A 22,218-nucleotide genomic window follows, 5' to 3' on the forward strand; every position below is an offset into this window, starting at 1 on the left:
ATTGTCGGTCAAGTTCCCCCAAAAGTATAAACAAACGGTTGCAATATTATTGTCGTTGCATATCGATAAGCTTCATAGTGCATGGTTCAGTGTGTTTGAACTTGTATCGGAATTTGTGTTACATGAAAAAGCCGTTACTTCTTATATTCCTATTTGCCACATTGCGGATATAATACAAGTTTGGTAATAATCCGATCAGTGCGAAAAAAAAAAATTATATTGCTCTAAAAAAGGAGTAATCTGTTTTTTTTTGTTATGTATTAAAAAAAATAATTCAACGAAACAAACTGCAGTTTTCAAAAACTACTGCATGTCTAATAATGTGACCAGTTGACGATGGTGCAAAAGATGCATGTAGTATATTTTTGGCTTTAAAAAGTACATTTTAAAATACTACTTACGGTAACTTGCTGCTGACTAAAATAAATGATAATATTTTTGACAATGCGTGCGCGTTTTTAGTTTTTTTTTGTACTATTGCGATGAGTGCTGAAACGTGCGCGTAAATTTAGTTAAATGTAAGCCAAAGTGGATAAATGCAATAAACAAGTAGAACAACGAACGACAGCAGAGAGTGAGATATAGAGAGGAGAGCAGGGCAGCTACATACATATTTATTTGGTGCACTGTGGTGGGTAGCCAGCGACCATCGACCAACAAAAAAGTCCATAATTGGCTGCAGGTTGCTGCAGCTGCTGTAGAAAAACGTAACAACGGCGACGTAACGATTGTCAATATGATTAATTTGGATACGACAAACAAAATTCAATCGCCAATAATGCAGCCGCTACCCTATTTCCAGGTAAGATGAGAGACCGAGGTCATGCAGCGGCAACAACAAAAAATCATATGTTCAAAAGTTGTTTGGTCAAAAAGCACCAACAAAACCTATTGCGCATTGTTATTTCATGATTGTTCCATGACAATCGCACGTTGATAAAAACAAACACACACACACACACACTCATACACACACATACACGCACCCACACCCACAAACATACACAAGTGTATGTATTACAACAAGGCTTCTGGCGTATCAAGATTAACTACTAGCTTAAAGCCCAGCCCCAAAAACAGCTGCGACGCACTTTACATACGAAAAGGGGCACGGCAAGCAATGAAAATGTAAACAAGTAAACACTAGTTTCAAATTGTAGCAAAACAAAAGCAATTCCAATTCCAATTCCACTTGAACAGCAACAACAATAACAACAGTGACAGAGAAGCTACGCTTTAATTTGACTTTGCCTTTGATCCATTTGCCATCTCGCTCACTCACATGTTGTTGTCTTATGGCGAAATTGAATTAAAAACAAATAAATGTACTGCAGCTCTTGTGTGAGTTTTCAGTGATAAGCATTTGATAAGCAAAACTATTTGCTTATAATATATGATTTTTAATGAAAAACTAAAATATAACATGCTAGCTGTTGTCATAAGCAAAGACAGTAACAAGGCGAAAGCACAAGAATAAGCGTTAAAATGTTATTGATAGCAGAATGCAAACTGTTAATGGGCTGTTAAGTGAATGACGTTTAGAGCAGCGCTGTTACACACACATCCACACACAACTCATACACATGCACACACACTACATGCAGAGATATTCAGCAAGCAATAACAAAAGAAATACCAGACGTTTTTTTTAAATTGCGTCGTCACTTATTTGAGCAGCAACTCTAGCCAGCAGCAGCAATACGTTGACTCACAACAAAATACAAAATAACAGAACAAAAAAAAACAAATCTGCGTTCAGCCGCCAGCGCAGCTGCTGCTGGTGGGCCAACGGCACCTGTAAATTCAGTTTTTATTGCTGCTGCTATTAATGCGGCCGCTTTCAGTTGTTGTTCTTGTTAAGTGATGGCATTTTTAGTGTCCATAACAGAGGTACGAACACTGCAATTAAACGCCTGTTAATTAACAGTTGACACTTCGTCTCTCTCTCTCTTTCTTTTCTCTTTTGCTCTCTTCATACAGGACGAGGCACTGCGGCCCGATGTGATTAACGATGCCGAATTCAAATCGATACCGTTTATCAACACAAACGAATACGATTCGATAGACAATGCAAATGGGAGCGGCAATCGAGGATTTCTATTCCTCGATGCCGATGAAAATCTACAGATTGCCACACCGGAGCTTTTCTGCAAGAAACTGAAATGCCAGGAAATGGACAAAATCAAAGTGATCTCAATATTTGGCAACACTGGCGATGGCAAATCGCATACAATGAATCAAGTATTTTTCGATGGCGAGCCCGTATTTCGCACCTCCACCGAGCAAAGCTCCTGCACCATTGGCGTCTATGCGGCCATGCAGCGGGAGCAGGGCGTCCTCTGTCTGGACACTGAGGGGCTGCTGGGGACCACGGCCAAAAGCAATAAACGCATGCGTATGCTGCTCAAGGTGAGTGGCGATAAGTTGCAGGTGTAATCGATAAATCGATCTACGCTATACTTTCTTGCAGATACTCGCGATATCGGACATTGTTATTTATCGCACACGCTCGGAACGCTTGCATAGCGATATGTATGAATTCCTGGGCACCGCATCGAAGGCATTCTGCTTGCATTTCACCCAAGCGCTGCAGTCCATGGGCAATGGCAGCACTCTGGGACCCGCTGTGATCATTTTCCACGAGACGCACTACACCAAACCACTCGAGAGCAGTACGTAGATACTTATTAAAACCGAGCAATCGTTGGGTAGAACGGTATTTGAGCTTAGGGTCAATCGTTCTTCCTAATCTACAAGTTATTAATGAAATACTATGAATCCGTCTGTCTGTCTGCCCGTTGACATTATCTTATATGAATCCGTCTGTCTGACCGTTCACAATATCATCTATATCTCAGAAACTAAATGAGCTAGGGATATGAAATTTGCTATCAACATTCTTTACACTGAAACGCAGCTCCACATTATTAATGAAAGTTATTAATGAAATACTATGATTCCGTCTGTCTGTCTGTCCGTTGACACTTTCTTATATGAATCCGTCTGTCTGACCGTTCACATTATCATCTATATCTCAGAAACTAGAGGAGCTAGGGATATGAAATTTGCTACCAACATTCCTTATACTGAAACGCAGCTCCAAATTCGAAATTCACTCGTTGGGTAGAAGGGTATTTGAGCTTACTACAAGTTATTAATGAAATACTATGATTCCGTCTGTCTGTCTGCCCGTTGACACTTTCTTATATGAATCCGTCTGTCTGTCTGACCGTTCACAATGTCATCTATATCTCAGAAACTAAAGGAGCTAGGGATATGAAATTTGCTAGCAACATTCTTTAAAATGAAACGCAACTCCAAATTCTAAATTCACTCGTTGGGTAGAAGGGTATTTGAGCTTACTACAAGTTATTAATGAAATACTATGATTCCGTCTGTCTGTCTGCCCGTTGACACTTTCTTATATGAATCCGTCTGTCTATCTGTCTGACCGTTCACATTATCATCTATATCTCAGAAACTAAAGGAGCTAGGGATATGAAATTTGCTAACAACATTCTTTACTGAAACGCAGCTCCACATTATTAATGAAAGTTATTAATGAAATACTATGAATCGGTTTGGCTGTCTGACCGTTCACATTATCATCTATATCTCAGAAACTAGAGGAGCTAGGGATATGAAATTTGCTAGCAACATTCTTTACACTGAAACGCAGCTCCAAATTATTAATGAAAGTTATTACTGAAATACTATGAATCGGTCTGTCTGTCTGCCCGTTGACACTTTCTTATATGAATCCGTCTGTCTGTCTGTCTGACCGTTCACATTATCATCTATATCTCAGAAACTAGAGGAGCTAGGGATATGAAATTTGCTAGCAACATTCCTTGCACTGAAACGCAGCTCCAAATTCGAAATTCACTTTAAATTCTTCTTTTAGCTGTGGAGGAGAGCGCCGAGGATAAGTTGCGAAATAGTTTTGCGCGCTTGAATTACGAGACGAATGCATTCAGCTCATTGCGCTATGTGGGCATTCAGACCGATGCGAAAAAGTCGACGAATTTCCAAAAGATCAGCGATGCACTGCGTCTGGAGATTGAGAATACCGCCGTGCGTTCGCCGCGACAACCGTCGGTGGTGTTCAAGGCGATGAAGTTGTTGAATCAGAAATTTGCCGGCGAGATCATTGAGAAGGCAATCAATCCGTTTCCCGAGCAGTATTTCACATGTGGCGCCCACTGCGAATCGTGCAGTCGTCGCTGTCAACGCTCCATGGGCCATGTGAGCGATGGTGAGCCGCATTTCAATACACAGCACTGCAACTATCAGCATCAGTATGAGAACAAGCTGTATCTCTGCAAGGCCTGCTACAACAATGGCAAGGAGATTGTCGTCAGCATACGGGCGCAATCGCAAACGGACACCGCGTGGTCCGGTTGGGCCAAATACATGTGGAAGGGCGATGTCATCGAGTGTCCCTATTGCGGTGAAATCTATCGTGCTCGCCAGTATTGGTATGGCAATCGATCACCCGAGGTTTCGGTGGTGCAGTAAGTCTGCTATTTAATAAATTTCCATTCGATGGTTAATTAAATGTTCTCTCTCTCTCTTTGACAGCGTGCAAGTGGTGCATGTGTGGAAGGGCGGCAGTGCGGCGCAGCGTGCAAACGCACATTCGGCTCAGATGGTGCTCGATAGCGTCAACAGTCTCAGCGAGGCGTTCACAAACATTTCAGGGCCCTGGGCGAAGGCCTTCAGCGATCTGCTCGCCGACAAAGTGGCGCCCAGCTATTGGCGGCCCAATCAGGAGATCATTGTGAGTAGTTCTTAGACTACGCGGAGTTCTCATTCAGCTCGACTTTGGCAACATTTTGACTGTATTTTTTCTACTATTCCTATTTCATATTTCTATCTTCACTTGTATTTAAACTTTGATCTTTCTCCTGTCACTATTCCCATAATTATTATTATGCTTTATTTACTGTCAATTTAATCGTATTCCTCATTCTTACAGCTGTGCCACGCTTGCAAGCGCAACTTTGAAAAGACTGGCATGCCGAAGCACCATTGTCGTGGCTGTGGCGAGGGATTCTGTCACACGTGCAGCCAACACAAGTTGCCTGTCCCAGCTCGTGGCTGGCTTCAGCCAGTGCGTGTCTGCAACGATTGCCACCAACAGTTGCAGCGCAAATCGGATGCAACGCCGGGTAAGAAACAGCGCACATCCTTCATCACTTCTTGCTTGTGTCAATTGTAATTCCTCTTTCCCACCTTGGATTTGAAGTTCTCGTTTATTAAAACCCTTTTTCAGTTCACCAAAAGTTAAGGGTCTCCAACTTTACTATCGTTTTCTTGAATTCCTTCTGTACATACATTGACTTTTTATAGTTTATTTATTGTAATTGCAACTACTTATTACAAACTTTATAGATCTTTTTCAATTGTTTATGAAAAATGTCTAAAAATTCGTATTCTTTATTCTTCTAAATAATTCGTAATTTCCATTTTCACGTTTGCTTTTTCTATATTGTATTTACTTGAAAGTAATTGCTTTTTTAAATTTCGATAAACTTTTTCACTTTTACCAAAACTATCTACAACTATATTTTACATAAATTTCACTAATTTCAACTGTATAGACTTTCATAGACCCTTTTTCATCTCTTTAAGATGTAAAGAACCTACAAATTCGTATTTTTTATTCTTCTAATTAATTCTTATTTACTGTTTAGTTTAATTTCCATTTTCACCTTTTGCTATTTCTATATTTACTTTGCTCTTTTAAATTTTGACAAACTTGGTAGACTCTTTTTCACATTTGTAACAAGTTAAGGGTCTACAAATGGAATTTCCGAATGATTCATAATTTTAGAATTTGTCAATAAAAGTATATTCTTGTTTAGCTTAGACATTAGTTGGATTCAATATCTCTTTCATCATCACATAGACTTTCATATACCCTTTTTCATCTCTTTAAGATGTAAAGAACCTACAAATTCGTATTTTTTATTCTTCTAATTAATTCTTATTTACTGTTTAGTTTAATTTCCATTTTCACCTTTTGCTATTTCTATATTTACTTTGCTCTTTTAAATTTTGACAAACTTGGTAGACCTTTTTTCACATTTGTAACAAGTTAAGGGTCGACAAATGGAATTTCCGAATGATTCATAATTTTAGAATTTGTTAATAAAAGTATATTCTTGTTTAGCTTAGACATTAGTTGGATTCAATATCTCTTTCATCTTCACACTTCAGTCTATCTATCTCGCTCTGCTTGCACAGTCTTTGTTCCTCTCTCTTTCTTTGTCTGCCTTCACACGTCTCTTTCTGTTTCTATTGCTGTTGTCTGTCTGCCTTTGGTGTTGTTGTTTGTCACAACGTTTCTTCGTTTGTTACACAGCAGCTGAAGCTGACTTTACTTATTGCAATTCCCATCTGTCTGTTGTCGCATGCACAGGATCGAAGCCAAGCAACGATGAGGGCGATATCCTGGTGCGCAAATACGGCGAGACCATCTACAACACGATCAGCAGCGTGGCCGCCGTTGCCATCGACTATCCCAAAGGTAAGTCACACTTTATATCCGACTTCACTTCACACAAACTTACATCTTTCTTCCATACACAGAGATGATCAAGGACAGCGCACGTCCATCGTATTGGGTGCCAGATGCCGAGTCGCCCAGCTGCTTCATTTGCAAATCGATCTTTGGCAGCGCCGAGGAACTGGAGCTAGGTCAGCATACCAAGCCCAACGCAGCACAGTCAGCGCTCAAAAGCCAAAAGGAACGCAATGCGCCTTTGGCTGTGAATGGAGGAGGAGGAGGAGGAGGTCCGTATGTGCCGGGTGAATGCCGGCGACATCATTGCCGCCGTTGCGGTCAGGCTGTGTGCAGCGACTGCTCCAAGAACCGGATGCCGGTGCCGGAACGTGGCTGGCAAACGGAGGTGCGTGTCTGTGATTCTTGTGCCTGTGTGCCGCACTCATCGTCGAGCAACGGCAGTCGCAACAGCATCTCTAGCGCCATCTCGGATGCCATCAATGGCGATGATTCCATAACAGAGAGAGATCAACAACAGCAGCAGCAGCATCAACAGCAACAGCAGCGACGTCGCAGCAGCAGCAGCAATGCGAGCTGTCAGCAAGACTATCGCAATGGCAATGGGAATGCTGGCAATGGCAATGGCAATGGCAATTGCAATGCCAGCGATGATGCCAAGGCCAAGACCGAATGAGACGCGGCCCAATGGGGCAGCAACGATGTCACAACAATCTGGAGCAAATGCCCAGGCAGGCATTAGCAAACAGCAAACGACAACAACGATTGCCGCCGGCTTTCTCCTAAGCTTAAGCTGCTGCTCAACAAATCGAAGAATCGTACAATGTGATACTATATGTTCTGATACATCAGTTGTCTATATGCACGAGATCACAGTACTAAAATCTACAACCAAGGCATATAGCTCTGATTATCACCTTTGCCTGTACATACATTTAAACACACTAGTTATATCTCTATGTATATCTTTATCCTATACTCTGTATTCAAATATTACCTGCATCTCTTAATCCTCAACATTTCTTACTTGATCTTTTGTTTTCTTTTTTTTTTGTACCTATACATATACATATTTTTGCCTGATCTTGAAAGTCACTTAGTGTAATTGTTTGAATTGAACAAGTCCAATAAATTGAAACCAAAAAACCTCGAATAATCAACTTTTTTTTGTAAAAGGGGGAAGGGTATCTTAATAGTAATATATTATTATATTAAAGAAGATCTAAATATATTAAAAAACCCATACCTATTTTTAATGCAAAGTAGAGGGGTATTAATTTTTAAATATACCGAATTTATATACCACAAAAATACTGAAAGACTATGTTTGGTATATTGACATAACACTACATTTGAAATATACCATAAAGTGAAAAATATACCAGATGACCAACCAAATTAGTCTAAAATATACCAAAATACTGAAAGGCTATATTTGGTATATTGATATAACACTACATTTAAAATATACCGTAAAGTGAAAAATATACCAGATAACCAAATAGTCTAAAATATACCAAAATACTGCAAGGCTATATTTGGTATATTGACATAACGCGACATTTGAATTATACCATAAAGTGAAAAATATACCAGATGGCCAACCAAATTAGTCGAAAATATACCAAAATACTGCAAGGCTATATTTGGTATATTGATATAACACTACATTTGATTTATACCATAAAGTGAAAAATATACCAGATGGCCAACCAAATTAGTCTAAAATATACCAAAATACTGCAAGGCTATATTTGGTATATTGACATAACACTACATTTGAAATATACCATAAAGTGAAAAATATACCAGATGGCCAACCAAATTAGTCTAAAATATACCAAAATACTGCAAGGCTATATTTGGTATATTGACATAACACTACATTTGATTTATACCATAAAGTGAAAAATATACCAGATGGCCAACCAAATTAGTCAAAAATACACCAAATTAACATACCGTTAGGATATGCCAAAAGTTATATTTGGTATATTGATATAGTCCAACATTTAAAATATACCACACAGTGCAAAATATACCAGATTGTCAGCCAAAGACAAGAAGAATATTTCCACATATGCAAATTCTGAAACAAATAATTCATCATACATATATTTAAAAAAAAGAAAATACGCAATATTATTTGCCACAATTTTGTTGTTGTTTATTTAATTATAATATAGCATTGTTTTGTTTTCGTATTACTTTAAAATAATTATAGTTTATACCCATATATAGATTTATGTATATACGCGTATATACATATATATTCATGTATATATATACTATATATATTCAGATCTGTTGTGGTTTAACAGTTGGCTGACAATTATGCGTTAGTACAATACTTTTTCCATCGAATACTAGGAGGAAGGAAGTTAATTATATTTTGTTTTTCTTTTCTTTTCGTTTCGTTTTTCTTTTGCGATTCTAATTATTTTTTATGTTGTAAATTATATTGCATTCATAAATCATTATTTTAGTATTTATATATACCAAGATTTTGGGGATTGTGATGTTTAAGTATTTTTTTTGTGCAACAAAAACAAAACAAAGTGAACAAATATATATAAGAGAAAAAAATATATATGAAAAACAGAGAAACAAACAATTGTTAAATTGGATTTACATCGTATACATGCTTTTGTTTTTGTTAAATTGTTTTTTCATTTTTTTGTGTGTTTGTTTTAAGTTTAATTTGCCATAAATATTTAATAAAAAGTTGTTCGTTTCCGTGTTTTCGTTAATGTTATTCGTAATACTTTGTTGTTTTTGCTGTTTTACGTTAACGTATCGACTGTTATACGGCAGCGTATAACAGTTTTGTTTGCTGGTATACAATTGGTATGGTATTTTCTTTTCTTTTTTGTTTTTGTATATATATATATTTATGATAAATGGGAGTTTCGTACTAGTATACATTTGTTCTTGTTCTTCTTAAGCGAAGGTATACAAATTTTCTTGAATCGCAAATCGTGTGAAGTATACGTATTTGTTTTTGTATATATATTTATATATAGAGTTGCTCTTCTTCGTATTTAATTTTTAGTATACATTGTGTTGTTGTTGTTTGTAAATTTAATTTTAGTATACAATTGTTTACGTTCTGCTCCAACGTCTAGTTAGTTTTTAGCGGCTTAAAGACTACGAAAAAAATATATAAACTATTTAAACTAATGCCTAAGTCGAAAGTTTTCGTTTTCATTATTTTTTTTTATAATAGTTTTCATTAGTTGTGATTTGTTACGTATTTGAGGTTCACAATTAACGTTAGAGCGCAAAAAGCTAAAAAAATTGATTCGTTTTATATATTTTTTTTGTGGTTTTTTCTTTTTTTTTTCTTGTTTGTAATCATATTTCTCATTAATTTTCTTTTTATATTATTATTTTCATGGCCTTCGTGGGGGCGGCAAACGAGGAAGGAAAAAGGGGAGGCTTAGAAATAATACAAAAACTTTAGTTACTTAAGCTAAGCACACACAAAAAGCTAAATGAATAATAATTATTGTTAAAAAAAAAAAATAAACACCAAAAATTACACAATTTGTTTAGCAAAAAAAAATACAAATTTGTTTTTATTATGTATTTTATTATGTATGTATATTATATGTATATGTTACGTATGTATGTGTGTGTGTGTGGGAACTGAATTTACAAAGCTCTGGCACAATGTGTATGTGTGTGTGTGTGTGAGTTTCGTTAAGTTGATTTTCAGTACATAATACTAATTAAGACATAATCGTATACATAATTGATTGTATGTTACATACATGCACACACACACGCACACACACACACACACACTCGACATACACACACACACACAGACAGTCGATCGACTGTTATACATAATGTAATATGTATGTTTGAAGAGTTTTTGGGGGGAAAACATAAAAAAAAAAATGATTTCTATTAATGATTACGCACACACACACACACACACAGACACACAAACAGAAAGTTATGCAAATGTTTGTTAGCTTTGGCAAGCCTATCCTCAAGGGCTAAGATCCTGATGCAAATTGGGATCATAGCCGCCCATGCTATTGTCATACGGCTGCTGTTGATCATAGCCACCGGAGCCCATGGGATAACCCATTGAATCCTGTGGCGGTGCGGGCGACATCATTGGCGTTGTGGTGCCACTTGGCGGACCGGCCATCGAATATGGCGAGGCGCCGGCTGCCTTCTTGGCCGCATACAGATTGGCCTCCTCCTGGGCCTTGCCGATGTTCTTCTTGTAGCGAATGCGCTTGTTGCCAAACCAATTCGATACTTGCGAAACCTAATAATGATGATGCAAGGGAAAATGAAATGAAATGCAAATTTCGTTACAAGGCAAAAATGCAATTTTGCTCACTGTTATGCCGCATTTGCGCGCCAACTCCTCCTTGGCCTCTTCGGATGGATACGGATTGCTCAGATGACTATAGAAATACTCGTTAAGGATTTCGGATGCCTGCTTGCTGAAATTGCGACGCTTGCGACGGGCGTCAAGGAAACGTGAGCGAAGGATCATAACCGCCTCGCATGTCGATTGCTTCAGTTGCATTTGAATCGAACTGAATTTCTTGTGTATGATCTGCACCATGCGCTCAATCTCTTTGGGTGTAATGGGTCTGCAAAAGCAAGAAGAAAAATTACCGATTTGAATGAATTTATTGTTATCGATTTATTTACCTGGTGCGACTCTGCTCGCGCAGCAAGTTCATGACGTGTGTGGTGAACTCATTGCAAGCCTGCTCATATTTCTCCAGCTCCTGGTGATAGATCTGACGGATCTGTGCCAATTTGGCGCGATAATCCGAATGCTCGATTGCGTTATCGGCACCATCGATAGACAGTGAACCGCCCTGGCTGGCTGCCGCTGCTGAGGCGGCTGCAGCGCCACCGCCGCCCTTTTCGGGACCGGCCACGCCCTCGGCAATCAGCATGTTATCCAGGCGCATCAATTGCGGATCTGGGGGCTCCTCCTCTTGCGTGTTGCGAATCGACAGCACTGCAAGCAAAACAAAACAAAACAAATGCAAAAAAAACACATTTTAAAATTTCAAGCTTGAAGAAAATTGCAAATGGCATCCAGGAGGCGGACAGTGTTGCCACCCCCCCTTGTGCAAAATAAAACTACTTGCACGTAGCTAAGAAAACAGTGTTGTCCCCCCACACGCACACGCACACTCACAAAAGCTTATTGCATTGTCTCTACTAAGGATGTCTGTGTGTGTGTAAGAGAGAACGCATAAAATTTTATTATGCGTCGCTGTCGAACAAGTAGAAGATGAAGAAGAAGAAGAAGCAGCAGCACCAACATCACCACAAACACATGGACAAAGCTGCCTTATTGTCTAGGGAAATGCGTGTGTGTGTGTGTGTGTTCTTGTTTGTTTTGTTTTTGGCTTCTTCTATTATTTGCAAGTCATGGCTATGCATGAATTAGATTTTGCGCCAGTTGCCAGTTGCTTCTGCTGCTCTTCCTGAATCTTAATCACGTTGCCAAGGAGTTAGTCGAAGAAGTAGCAAACATTTCGCGAATGCCAACAATTGACTCCCCACTCCCCTTCCTCCCCCTCACCCACCACACATCTTCCACTTTTTCGCACGCAAAAGCTCATCAGCATTTCGACAGCGTTCCAACAACAATGGTCCCGTTGTCTTCCATCTATTATGTATGTGTGTGCGTCGCTCTCTCTGTGTGTGTGTGTGTGTGTTTGGTGCAACCAGCAAGAGTCTAACTCGAGTAATGAAATCTAAAGCCAAACTTCCTTGTGCTCTTCTTTTCCTTCTCGTTCTCGTTCTCACGCCCCTCGACAACTACAGTTAAGCTCAACTGCAAGGCTGCCTTTGAATAATACATGACTCTGTCTCTCTCACACGCTACTTGGCTCGTTTTAATGCTGTCGGACTGCAAACTGATAAAACTCATAGCCAAAGTTGGCTATGAAAGCGACAATGGAATATTAGATTAGCCTAATGAAACTACATTAAATGCCATTAGTTAGAGCGAGAGGCATATAATGTGCATAGTGTGTAACGCTTGCAAAGAGCTTTTCAGCTTTAATGTGCTTTTAAAACTCTTACAGCAAATTCGAGTAATTTATTAATGACATTACTATTATTGCGGACTATTTTGTTGGTATATTCATATTTTTCTAGTTTAATTTTTCTGAAATATTAAAATATTCAAGTCTAAGCCAATTTTTTATCAAATTTTAAGATTTATTTTGTATATATATTGCTTCTTTTCAAAAGTTTAGCTCATAAATTTATTTATTATTTCTTTTCATTACTTGTTAATCTCATTCCATATTAAATGCTTAATGTGAACTAATATTTTGTGTAAAAATAAGAATTAATTCCTTTACTTGGATGCTAACAGCTCATTTACAGCGAACTAAAGGTGTTCAGACATAAATTAACATTAACAGTGTCACATTAACATTTCTGTCGTCTGCAATTAAAGTCTGTATTAAACTTTGCTGCTCTTGAGCTTAACTGGAACACGTTGCGCCAATGGCGACAGTTGGGAAGAGGGGGAATGGAGGATGGATGCTAGAAGGATACACAGTGTGGAGAAAGAGAGAGGAGAAATTGTGTGACTGCTGCGTCGTGACATCGGTGGTTGCTTTATTTGGTTAAGGTTAGCCAGAATATTGCCAAAGTTTTGCAAACACATTTAAGGGGGAGAGAGAGTGGAAGGAGTGTGGGAAGGGGGTGGGAGTGAGACGTAGGCGTGGCTGGTCACAAGAGTTGGGTCTTCAAAGTAGTTGCTATCTATCGAGAAATCAATCCATAAACATTTTAAAGCAAGCTCAAGTTGATGATACCTTAGGCTAAGCACAGAATAGTCAAGTAGGGAAGAGCTTAAAATACCCTATAATGAATAGGGTATAAATAGGGATAACCATTTTAAAGTTAGAAAGGGAAATATAAATATTTCTTTTAATACTTCACTAATAATAGAAAAGATTGCCTATTTAACTTGTCTTTAATCCTAAATAGTTTCTTTTATTTCTAAATTAATTGTTAAGGAAAACTAAATTTGAAATGGAACTTCCAGCTATTTATTCCTTTTAGTTTTATTTAAATCTCGAAGTTTAAGAAATTGTGAATTATATTTATATTTCTTCATTCATTGTCTCCACTTTACAGGATTTCATTGTCTTTTATCCTAAATAGTTTCTTTAATTCCTTAATTAATTTTTAAGATAATCTATTTTAAATGGAACATCCATTTCCTGTACTTTCGCTTAAAAAACTCTTAAATTATATTTATTTTTATTTTTTCATTGTCTCCACTTTACAGTCTTTTATTGCTTTTAATCCTAAATAGTTTCTTTAATTCCTAATGTAAATTTTAAGAGGAAAACTCAAATTTTTAATGAAAATTTTACCTATTTATTGCCCGTTCTTTTCTTAATATTTCTTCCTTTACTGCCTCCACTTTACTGGATTTCATTGTCTTTTATCCTAAATAGTTTCTTCAATTCCTAATGTAAATTTTAAGAGGAAAACTCAAATTTTAAATGAATATTTTACCTATTTATTCTCTGTACTTTTCTTAATATTTCTTCCTTTATTGCCTCCACTTTACAGGGTATTGCGGTAAACAAATATGGGTAGCAAGATCTGTCGAATGTGAATTACAAACAGTTGCAATTTGAAGAAGACACTAAGCCCAAGTCTACAACCCTTTTGTTTACAGCAAATTGCAGAGAGGAAGGCGGCGGCAGTCAGGGGAATCAGGGATATTGGTAGGGAGCTCAGGCTCAGGCTAAGGCTAAAGCATCATTTGCGTATCTAATGAAGCATTTAAAAGCGGTAACAGCAGCCGGAGCAGCAGCAACAATGATAGTAGATACATAGGACAATGCTTAGACTGAGACTGATACTGAAGCGGGGATGGGGATGAGGATGAGGACAAGGACTTTGGCTTAAATGGCATTTCCAGCTCGTAAATTTGAATGGGGCATACGGAAAATGGTGAAGAAAAGACACGCAGACGAAAAAGGAGGCAACGGCAAATGGAAGGAGGATTATGAGAGGAGGAGCGAGGAGCTTTTGTATTTTTGGTCGGGTCGGATCGGGAAGGCGGCGCGTTTTGTGTAATAAACATGTCGCGAACTGTTGCCGGTTGAGTCAGATACAATATTATACATACTATATATACACACACACACCCACAAACTGAAGCACAACCATTTGCATGCCTGTCGAACAGGTTTGCGCATTTCAGAAACTAATTTCAAGACGCGGCAAACACACACACACACACACACACACACACAGAGTCAAACAACAGTCACTGATAAAATATGTTAAAGAGTGGAGAGACATAAAACTGTAGCAAACAATTTCTCTAATACCCTTTTACAACTGTTTATTTGTAAATTTGTATCGTATATTTCATCCTGCGTTCTGTCTGTCTACGAATTGCAGTTAAAGATTTCTTGAAACTGAAGGGGATAAGGCCAAAATTTCACAAATAATTCTTTTCTAAGAAGTATTTAGTATTTAAATAGATAAAGATCTTATGAAAATTTGAACGGATAATACCAAAATTTTCTAAGGAATATTAACTTCAATTATTAAACAAAATCTTTATTATATTAAAAGCTGAATTCCTTATGAAAATTTGAAAATATTTTAAGGATTATTTTGTATATTCAAATTCCTTTTCAACTTCTATTGTAAGTAGCTAAATTTCTGATGAAAATTTCAAAGAAATAATGCAAAAATTTGACATTGACATGATTCTTTTTTAAGGAATATTTTGGATGTTGAAAGTCCCTTCAAATTTCTTTGGTATTTCGTATATATGTCATTATAGGTAATGTTGTGAAATAAATATCAAGTTATATTTTAATCTATGTAATAAGGATTGACTTTTGTATTAAAGTGTATTGCAACTACGTTTATTGGAGAGAAGTTGTTATACACCAAGTACATCCTGCTGCCCGTCTGACCGTTTGTTACTAACATAATAAATCAAAAAGTTCGCATGCTAGTTCCATAAAACTCGCCTTTTTAACAAAGGAAATTAAAACATTTTTGACTACATCAAGTGACATAAAGAAACACATATCAAATGAAATACTAATAAAATGAATCGTAGGGTATTTAATAGTCGGTTTGCTAGTGTTGTCGCATTTCTCGCTTGTTCATTTTATTCTCAATTCATTTCACATGTTGTGTATTTTTAAAATACTCGTTTCGCTCATCAGCAGTTCCTCTTCAGCCCAACATCAACTCCGCCCCCCCTCCCGCATAACCCCTTCAACTCAACACGCTACTTTCAAGCACTTTAACTTGGGTCAAGTGCTCTTCTTGTTTACTTTGTCGGCGCCCCAAAACATCGATATCTTGCCCCAAAGCGTTATCGCCTTGTACACACGCATACGCATAGATAAAAAAACCCCACAATATACATATTTATATAGATACCTATGTGTGTGTGTGTGAGACATCATATTTTTTGTATACGCTGTGCGGCTTCTCGAGCAATTATAGCAGGGATCTAGGTCGCATTACAGACAGCAGACAGCAGTTGCAAAAGCTCCACGTGGGTCAGCTGATTGTCAAAAGGCTTATCAAAATCAAAGGTCTATCAGCAGTCCCTTAACATGCAGTTATGCAATGTTCTGATACTGTCCCATAGTTAAAAGACACGATCGAGTCATCAGAAGTGTCTATTGACTCATCATTCACGCTCATCTCTAGTCAGAGATGGAACAAACAATAGTGAGGAGACAACAAAAGATCGAGTGTCTATCGACTCATCACTTAACGGATCTTCTATGTTCATCTCTAGCTAGAGATGGCACAAATAATAGTGAGGAGACAAAACAAGCTCTCACTAGTTAAAAGAAAGATCGAGTGTCTATCTAGCTAGAGATGGGACAAATAATAGTGAGGGGACAACACAAGCTCTCACTAGTTAAAAGAAAAGATCGAGTGTCTATCGTCTCATCACTCAACGGATCTTCTACGCTCATCTCTAGTTAGAGATGGGACAAATAATAGTGAGGGGACAACACAAGCTCTCACTATCTATTTCACATATATGCCAGAAGATTTTTTGCTTTCAATAGAAATTTGTCAATGCAATGTCAGCCATCTCAGAGTTTTAGACAATGCCTAGCTAAGTGTTTAGTGTATGCCATTGATACTGAAAAGCAGCTTCAAGATAAACGGATAAATTTAAGAGCCCGCGAAACACAACAAAAAAAAAAACCCAAACCCAAAAAAGCGTAAATGAAACCCAAACTTGAAAACTGAAATTGTAACTAGAGCCCAGATCCCCGTTCCCAGGACCAAGGACCAAGGACCAAGAACTGAGGAGCAATACTAAGACAAGACGTTGAGAGCATGGAAAAGAAGCTGGGCCCAAAGCAATTTCGCAACGGTGCGCATTGGGGGTTTCTTTAGGTGGGCAGCGGGCAAAAGGACGACAGGAGCAACAGAGGAAAGGAAGGGAAGGGAATGGAATGGAAGGAGCAGGGTGGGTTCTACGTGGTACGTTGATTCGCATTTGTTTCTGGGTTTGAGGTGGACTTGGGGTTGGGGTTTGGGAAGGAGAGAGATGTGTTGGGGTTGCTGGCGCGTGTACTTTAGGGTTAGGCCAATGCCAATGGCAAAGGCAATGGCAATGGCAATAGCAGAGAAGAAGCGTTGGAGCCATTCAAAACATCTGGCCCACAATCAAAACGCGCTGTTATTGCCCATTTTGCGTCTCTGCGTGGTTGTAATATAAAGGAAAACAGAAAAAAAAAACAACACAACACGACTAAGAAAAAGGAAAATAAAAATATAATATAAAGGGAAAATAAAGGCAGCAGGCAAAACTCGATTTCAAAAAATCGCTAGAGGAACGGGGCAAACCGAAATAAAGGAATTTCAGAAGAGAGAAGTTTGAATGCTGATTTCTGTTATTAAATGTTAAACAAGTTTCGGTTTCGGTTTCAGTTTCAATTTAGTATAGGTTAGTTAAATTATACAGCAACAATCGGCGGGGTTCTCAATGCAAATTCTTGATGAACAAGCGATTTCAGTTTCTTAAAATTGTGTTGTAAGTGTAGAACTATTCTATCTAAAGACTCAAACACTTTTTATAGTTAGTATAGTTTTTTATGGACTTACCGGTCTTCTCTTTAATCTCGCAGAGCACGGAGAACAGAGCTGGCTTCATGCGATGACAGTTGAGTGTGTGCTTCCTGGCCTGCGCCTCGTCCAGCGATTGCTCCGAGATGCTCATGATCTGTTGCAATATTTCTCCAATGTCCTTCTGCTTGCGCACCTCGTTCTCATTGCCGGCATTTTGGCCATCGTCCTGGCCAGGCAGACCGTAGCCCTGGGGTGCCATCATGCCACCGGTGTGGGCCATCATGCGATCCTCCATGATGATGATGATTGCAGCAGTAACAACACTTGCACCGACAACAACAACGCTTCACACTGCAATCAATTCAAACAATCAAAAAAAAAACACGTTTCAACTTGTTTCGATTTGTTTTGAACGCCCAACACACTCACGCACAAACACACAGACACAATAACAAAAATGAAGTGTGAACAACAATAATATAACGATATTTCTTCTATCAACTGCAATTCAAAATATTTCGTTTAGTATGTTTCGTTTGTTTGGTATTTTATGCGCACACTAAACGTCCGCACGCATCGGCAACGCGTTACCAACTAACTGATTGAACAAACAGTCGGCAACGCGATGCGTTCGTGTTCGTTCGTTTGTCGTTCGCTGTTGCTTCGGCTTTTGTTGCCTTTGCACTGTGTTTTCTTTTACTATTTTATCTCTCACTCGGCTAGCGACGAAACGAACAAAAGATAATCCCCGACTCTGCATATGTGTGAGTGCGTGTGTGTGTGTACTGTGTACTTGTGACTTCTTCGTCTGCGCCATTTGCCATCGATGTTGTCTTTCGTTGCACACTGTGCAAAGAATGCTGATAATAGAAGAGATATTCACTTGCTCAACAGGGGGGCGGAGGCAGGGTCGCTTGAGGTAAAACAAACTTCGGTTTATTTTGCTCACTTTTTGTTTTTGCGTGGCCGTCGGCTGCTGCAGCCTGTTGAAAGGGGCGTGACGCTTGAATAATTGAATTTGTCAAAAAGGATTTTCAAATCGTTATATCAATAGCACATCTTTTTTAATATCTGTGCAGAAATGCAACGTACTCAAGATCAGCGAATTAGTTGAACTTGATAAAAACATTAAGCTTATCATTGCAAAGCAACTGCAATAAAGACGAAAACAAATTTACACTGTAAGCTAAGCTATGACTAAAATATCTTACAACGTTGTGTAGACTATAATGAAGACCAAATGCATCTACTCAGATTATCTGTACATTTTATCAGTACGCTCTAGAGAATTAAAGCTATAGAAAAATTGTCTACTTAAGTTGCATTATTATCAAAGATACATGCATAGATAAATAGAGCTATCGATAGCAATGGCAACAAACACAAGTGTCGATAGCTTTGGGGGCCGATGAAAGTGTCATCAATGCGACGCCTGTTAGGGCTGCGCACCTTGCTCCTGTGCTTGGCGTTGCTGCAGCCCTGCAGCCATCGTATGCAAAACTACAACTATGCGTGTTTGCGTTAAGTATGTTTATCTCGGTGTGCGTGTTGTGCATTGTGTGTGGGTGGTTGAAATAGCGGGCAGCTGACACACGCCACAACTACAACTGCAAGACACACACTCATTGACTGCTTCCCGCTGTGTGTGTGTGCGTGTGTGTGGAGTGCATTCACATTTGCGCAAAATGAGAATGAAGAACCGAAAATGTTAATGTTAATTACTTTTTTCAAGTGGCCATAAAAAGTAAAAGAAAACCCTAATTATGTTTGCACAGCAGCCCAAAATAACTGGAGAAAGCATCGTTGACCTTCAATGCGGCGGCCGCACATACACACACACGCGCGCAATATGCACAATGCATTGCACGGCACACACACACATATATGCATACATTGCATAGGTACAAAGCGCATCAAAGGCTGCGCAAAAATAAAAACAGCAACAACATTGCACACCCAAATAAAAGCGAATGAAAACCTGTTTAATACACATACATACACACGCACACACACACTCGCACACTTTGGAACAAAAAATTCTTGGAAATCACAACCGCTTTTTATAATTCTTTGCTACAGTTGTTCCTCTTGTTGTTGTGTAGCACAGTCGTATAACAGTGCTACATTGTTATATGGCCTGCGCTACAGTTTTTCTTTTTTCGTTTCTGTGTATGTATATTTGTGTTTTGACAATAAATAATCCAAACTTACATGTTGTTCACGTCACGAACGTTTTTATAAAGATATTGCGCAGTTGATATTTAGTTATTAAATTGTTGTTTTTCGCCGAGCTGCAATTAGATTGAAGCAAAACAAATACAATGCACTTGCTGTATGAAAATATGGGAGTGTATAGTTGGGAGCACTGAATTTTCGTTTTTCGTGTAAATTTTTCAATGCGCTGCTGCTCTTCTTCTTCCACCCATAAGCAGCACACAACGTCGCCACTTTTTTTTCGTGATACACAATTTTCTATTTCAAATCAAGTTAACTGGCTTGTTTGCTTGCATTGTTGTTAATTGCATTGACTCACACTTTTAGCAGGCACAACACCTGTAATTACGTTTACTTTGTTGTTGACATTAATATTGCACCATAAATAAATCAACGAAAATTATTTACCACCAAAAAAATCTGCTGCTGACAAAAATGTATCTTATATTAGAGATGGAGAATCATCGTTGGCGCTATCGATGTATCGATGTTTTTATTGTTGAAATGTTTAGTATCGATTTTTTAAAGAAATATCGGAGTTATAATATCTATGTTATGAATCATATAAAATATTTAATTAAAGAAAGAACTATTAATTGGAAGAAGAGCCTGTATTTAATGACAAATACATGTATATGACATATCCAGCGTAATATCAAAATTACTTCAAATACGGTTCCGATTATTTTAACTTGGAAACAATTCCAATGATAAAATTATATTTTTCTAACATGCGCTTTCAAATCGAGCTATTTTAAAAAATCTAGATATTCCTAGCAAAGACTTTTATATATTTTATGAAATATAGACGCTATGTAGAAAATTTCCATTGCTCGCTTTTATCGATGTTCTTGAATTTAGCGGTCACACTGGTGTTTGTGTCAGGGTTGTTATTTGCCATTACGTACGCGTATTGTATTACGTTACGGGCTTGCGCTTACGCTGCTCGTTGAGCATTGGAAAATTGTATGTCGGTGGAGAAGCGCATATTTCAAAAATATTATTAACATCAATATTTTTTTAACAAATTTGTTAAATACAATAGAAATTACAGAAAACGATCAATACATGCAAACACATTGTCAATTGGACGATGTAATTTTAACCGGCTTACGTATTCACACACGTTACGTGTGGAGCAAAAATGTTAATTTTAAATTTTCCTATTGCGCATCCACTTGAGCGCGTATAATTTAACATGTCCACTTAACAGCGCGATGTTAGTTGAGAAGATTGCGCTTCGATGGGCCGCAACAGCTGTTATGCGAATGTTACTTCAAATTGACAACTCGTTGAATGCGGTCGTGTATCGCGTAAAACGAGTTCCCTCCGAAGAACAGTTTTCGTTTTGTTTCGAATGCGAATTTGCGCGGGTTTCAACAATATGCAATGAAGAAAGCTTTAACTACGGCAGTTAATAATATAAACTAAATGCGTTTTGCATAAGTGAATTAATGAAATAGTGTACGCGTGTGTATTTGTCCTGCAAAAAATTATACTTTTGCATGCGCTAGTGTTGTGTTTTTTTTTTGTCAATTTTTTTTTTTGTGTTGTGTGTTTGTTGTTGGAAAGAAGGGTGTGTACTGCAGCTGTAAACAGGAGAGAGGAGACATAGCCAAAAAGCAGGAACGAAGAGAGCAACAGCAGCTGCCGAAAGTGTTTGTGTGAGAGCGAGAAGGCGCTATCAAGGAGTGCAGACGGTAAGTGCATGCTTAGTGTGTGGGGGAAGGATGGGGTGAAGAGTAATCGTAACAGTAAAAGTAACAGTAACAATAGCAAATGCAAGAAGTTGTTGTAGTTGTTGCTCTTCAATGTTTTGCTTATCTAGCTGCTCCTTGCTGTTGTTGTCGTTGTGTGTGTGTGTGAAAAATCAATAAAATGCCACTGACTCCATGTGTGTGAGTGTGTGCGTGTGCGTTTGTTTGTGTTTGTGCAGCAGCCGGCTGCTGCTCCTGGGCGCTGCTATTCTTCCTCTTTCTCTTGCTCGGCGTGGGCGTTGCATGAGCAAAGAAAGCCGAACAACTAACAACAATTGAAATACAGTAACGAATACATTCTACAACGAAAATGTTGTTAATAATTTTCAAAGTCAGATAAGTCGGCTGTGTATTTTGATTTGATTAGCGTGTTTAATTAGTTTAAAGCATGTTAATTTACCTAATGTTGTTGTTTTTGCAACCACCAAAAACACGACAAAAAAACAAAAAAAAAAACTGGAAAAGCAGAGGAAGCAGTTGCAGAGCAACAACAACAAACGATAACAAAGCGTCCGGTGGAAAAACGTCGACTGCGCTGCTCTAACGGTGCCCCGGCACCAAAGCAGCAGCTTAATGTAAGCGCAGTGAGCGAATAAAGAGCACAGCGCACTGTGAGAG

The 22,218-nt window shown here is 38.3% G+C and overlaps 2 protein-coding genes across 6 annotated transcripts; one reads left to right on the forward strand and one right to left on the reverse strand.

Moving 5' to 3' along the window:
• The first annotated feature begins 425 nt into the window (after positions 1 to 425).
• LOC117570755 (zinc finger FYVE domain-containing protein 1-like) lies at positions 426 to 7,651 on the forward strand. Of its 4 annotated transcripts, none has more exons than XM_034252581.2 (8): positions 426 to 802; positions 1,981 to 2,409; positions 2,471 to 2,672; positions 3,905 to 4,514; positions 4,582 to 4,780; positions 4,979 to 5,171; positions 6,368 to 6,532; positions 6,595 to 7,651. In XM_034252581.2, exons 1-8 carry the CDS (start codon positions 737 to 739, stop codon positions 7,200 to 7,202), a joined length of 2,472 nt encoding a protein of 823 aa, XP_034108472.1. In that variant the 5' UTR covers positions 426 to 736; the 3' UTR covers positions 7,203 to 7,651. The 4 variants fall into 4 exon arrangements, with proteins under 4 accessions (XP_034108472.1, XP_051864039.1, XP_034108489.1 ...); XM_052008079.1 differs by having other exon boundaries at positions 6,371 to 6,532; XM_034252598.2 differs by having other exon boundaries at positions 428 to 802; positions 6,425 to 6,532; positions 6,595 to 7,648.
• Positions 7,652 to 9,140: 1,489 nt separating this feature from the next.
• LOC117574061 (homeobox protein extradenticle) lies at positions 9,141 to 20,325 on the reverse strand. Of its 2 annotated transcripts, none has more exons than XM_034257683.2 (6): positions 20,252 to 20,325; positions 19,841 to 19,920; positions 17,666 to 17,980; positions 11,210 to 11,528; positions 10,890 to 11,148; positions 9,141 to 10,814 (listed from the first exon to the last, which is right to left on the reverse strand). In XM_034257683.2, the coding sequence occupies exons 3-6, from the start codon at positions 17,922 to 17,924 to the stop codon at positions 10,527 to 10,529; spliced, it is 1,125 nt and encodes a 374-aa protein (XP_034113574.1). In that variant the 5' UTR covers positions 17,925 to 17,980; positions 19,841 to 19,920; positions 20,252 to 20,325; the 3' UTR covers positions 9,141 to 10,526. The 2 variants fall into 2 exon arrangements, with proteins under 2 accessions (XP_034113574.1, XP_034113583.1); XM_034257692.2 differs by having other exon boundaries at positions 20,163 to 20,282.
• Between the last annotated feature and the right edge of the window lie 1,893 nt (positions 20,326 to 22,218).

This window comes from Drosophila albomicans, chromosome X (assembly GCF_009650485.2).
Source record: "Drosophila albomicans strain 15112-1751.03 chromosome X, ASM965048v2, whole genome shotgun sequence".
In the NCBI taxonomy this organism is placed as follows: domain Eukaryota; kingdom Metazoa; phylum Arthropoda; class Insecta; order Diptera; family Drosophilidae; genus Drosophila; species Drosophila albomicans.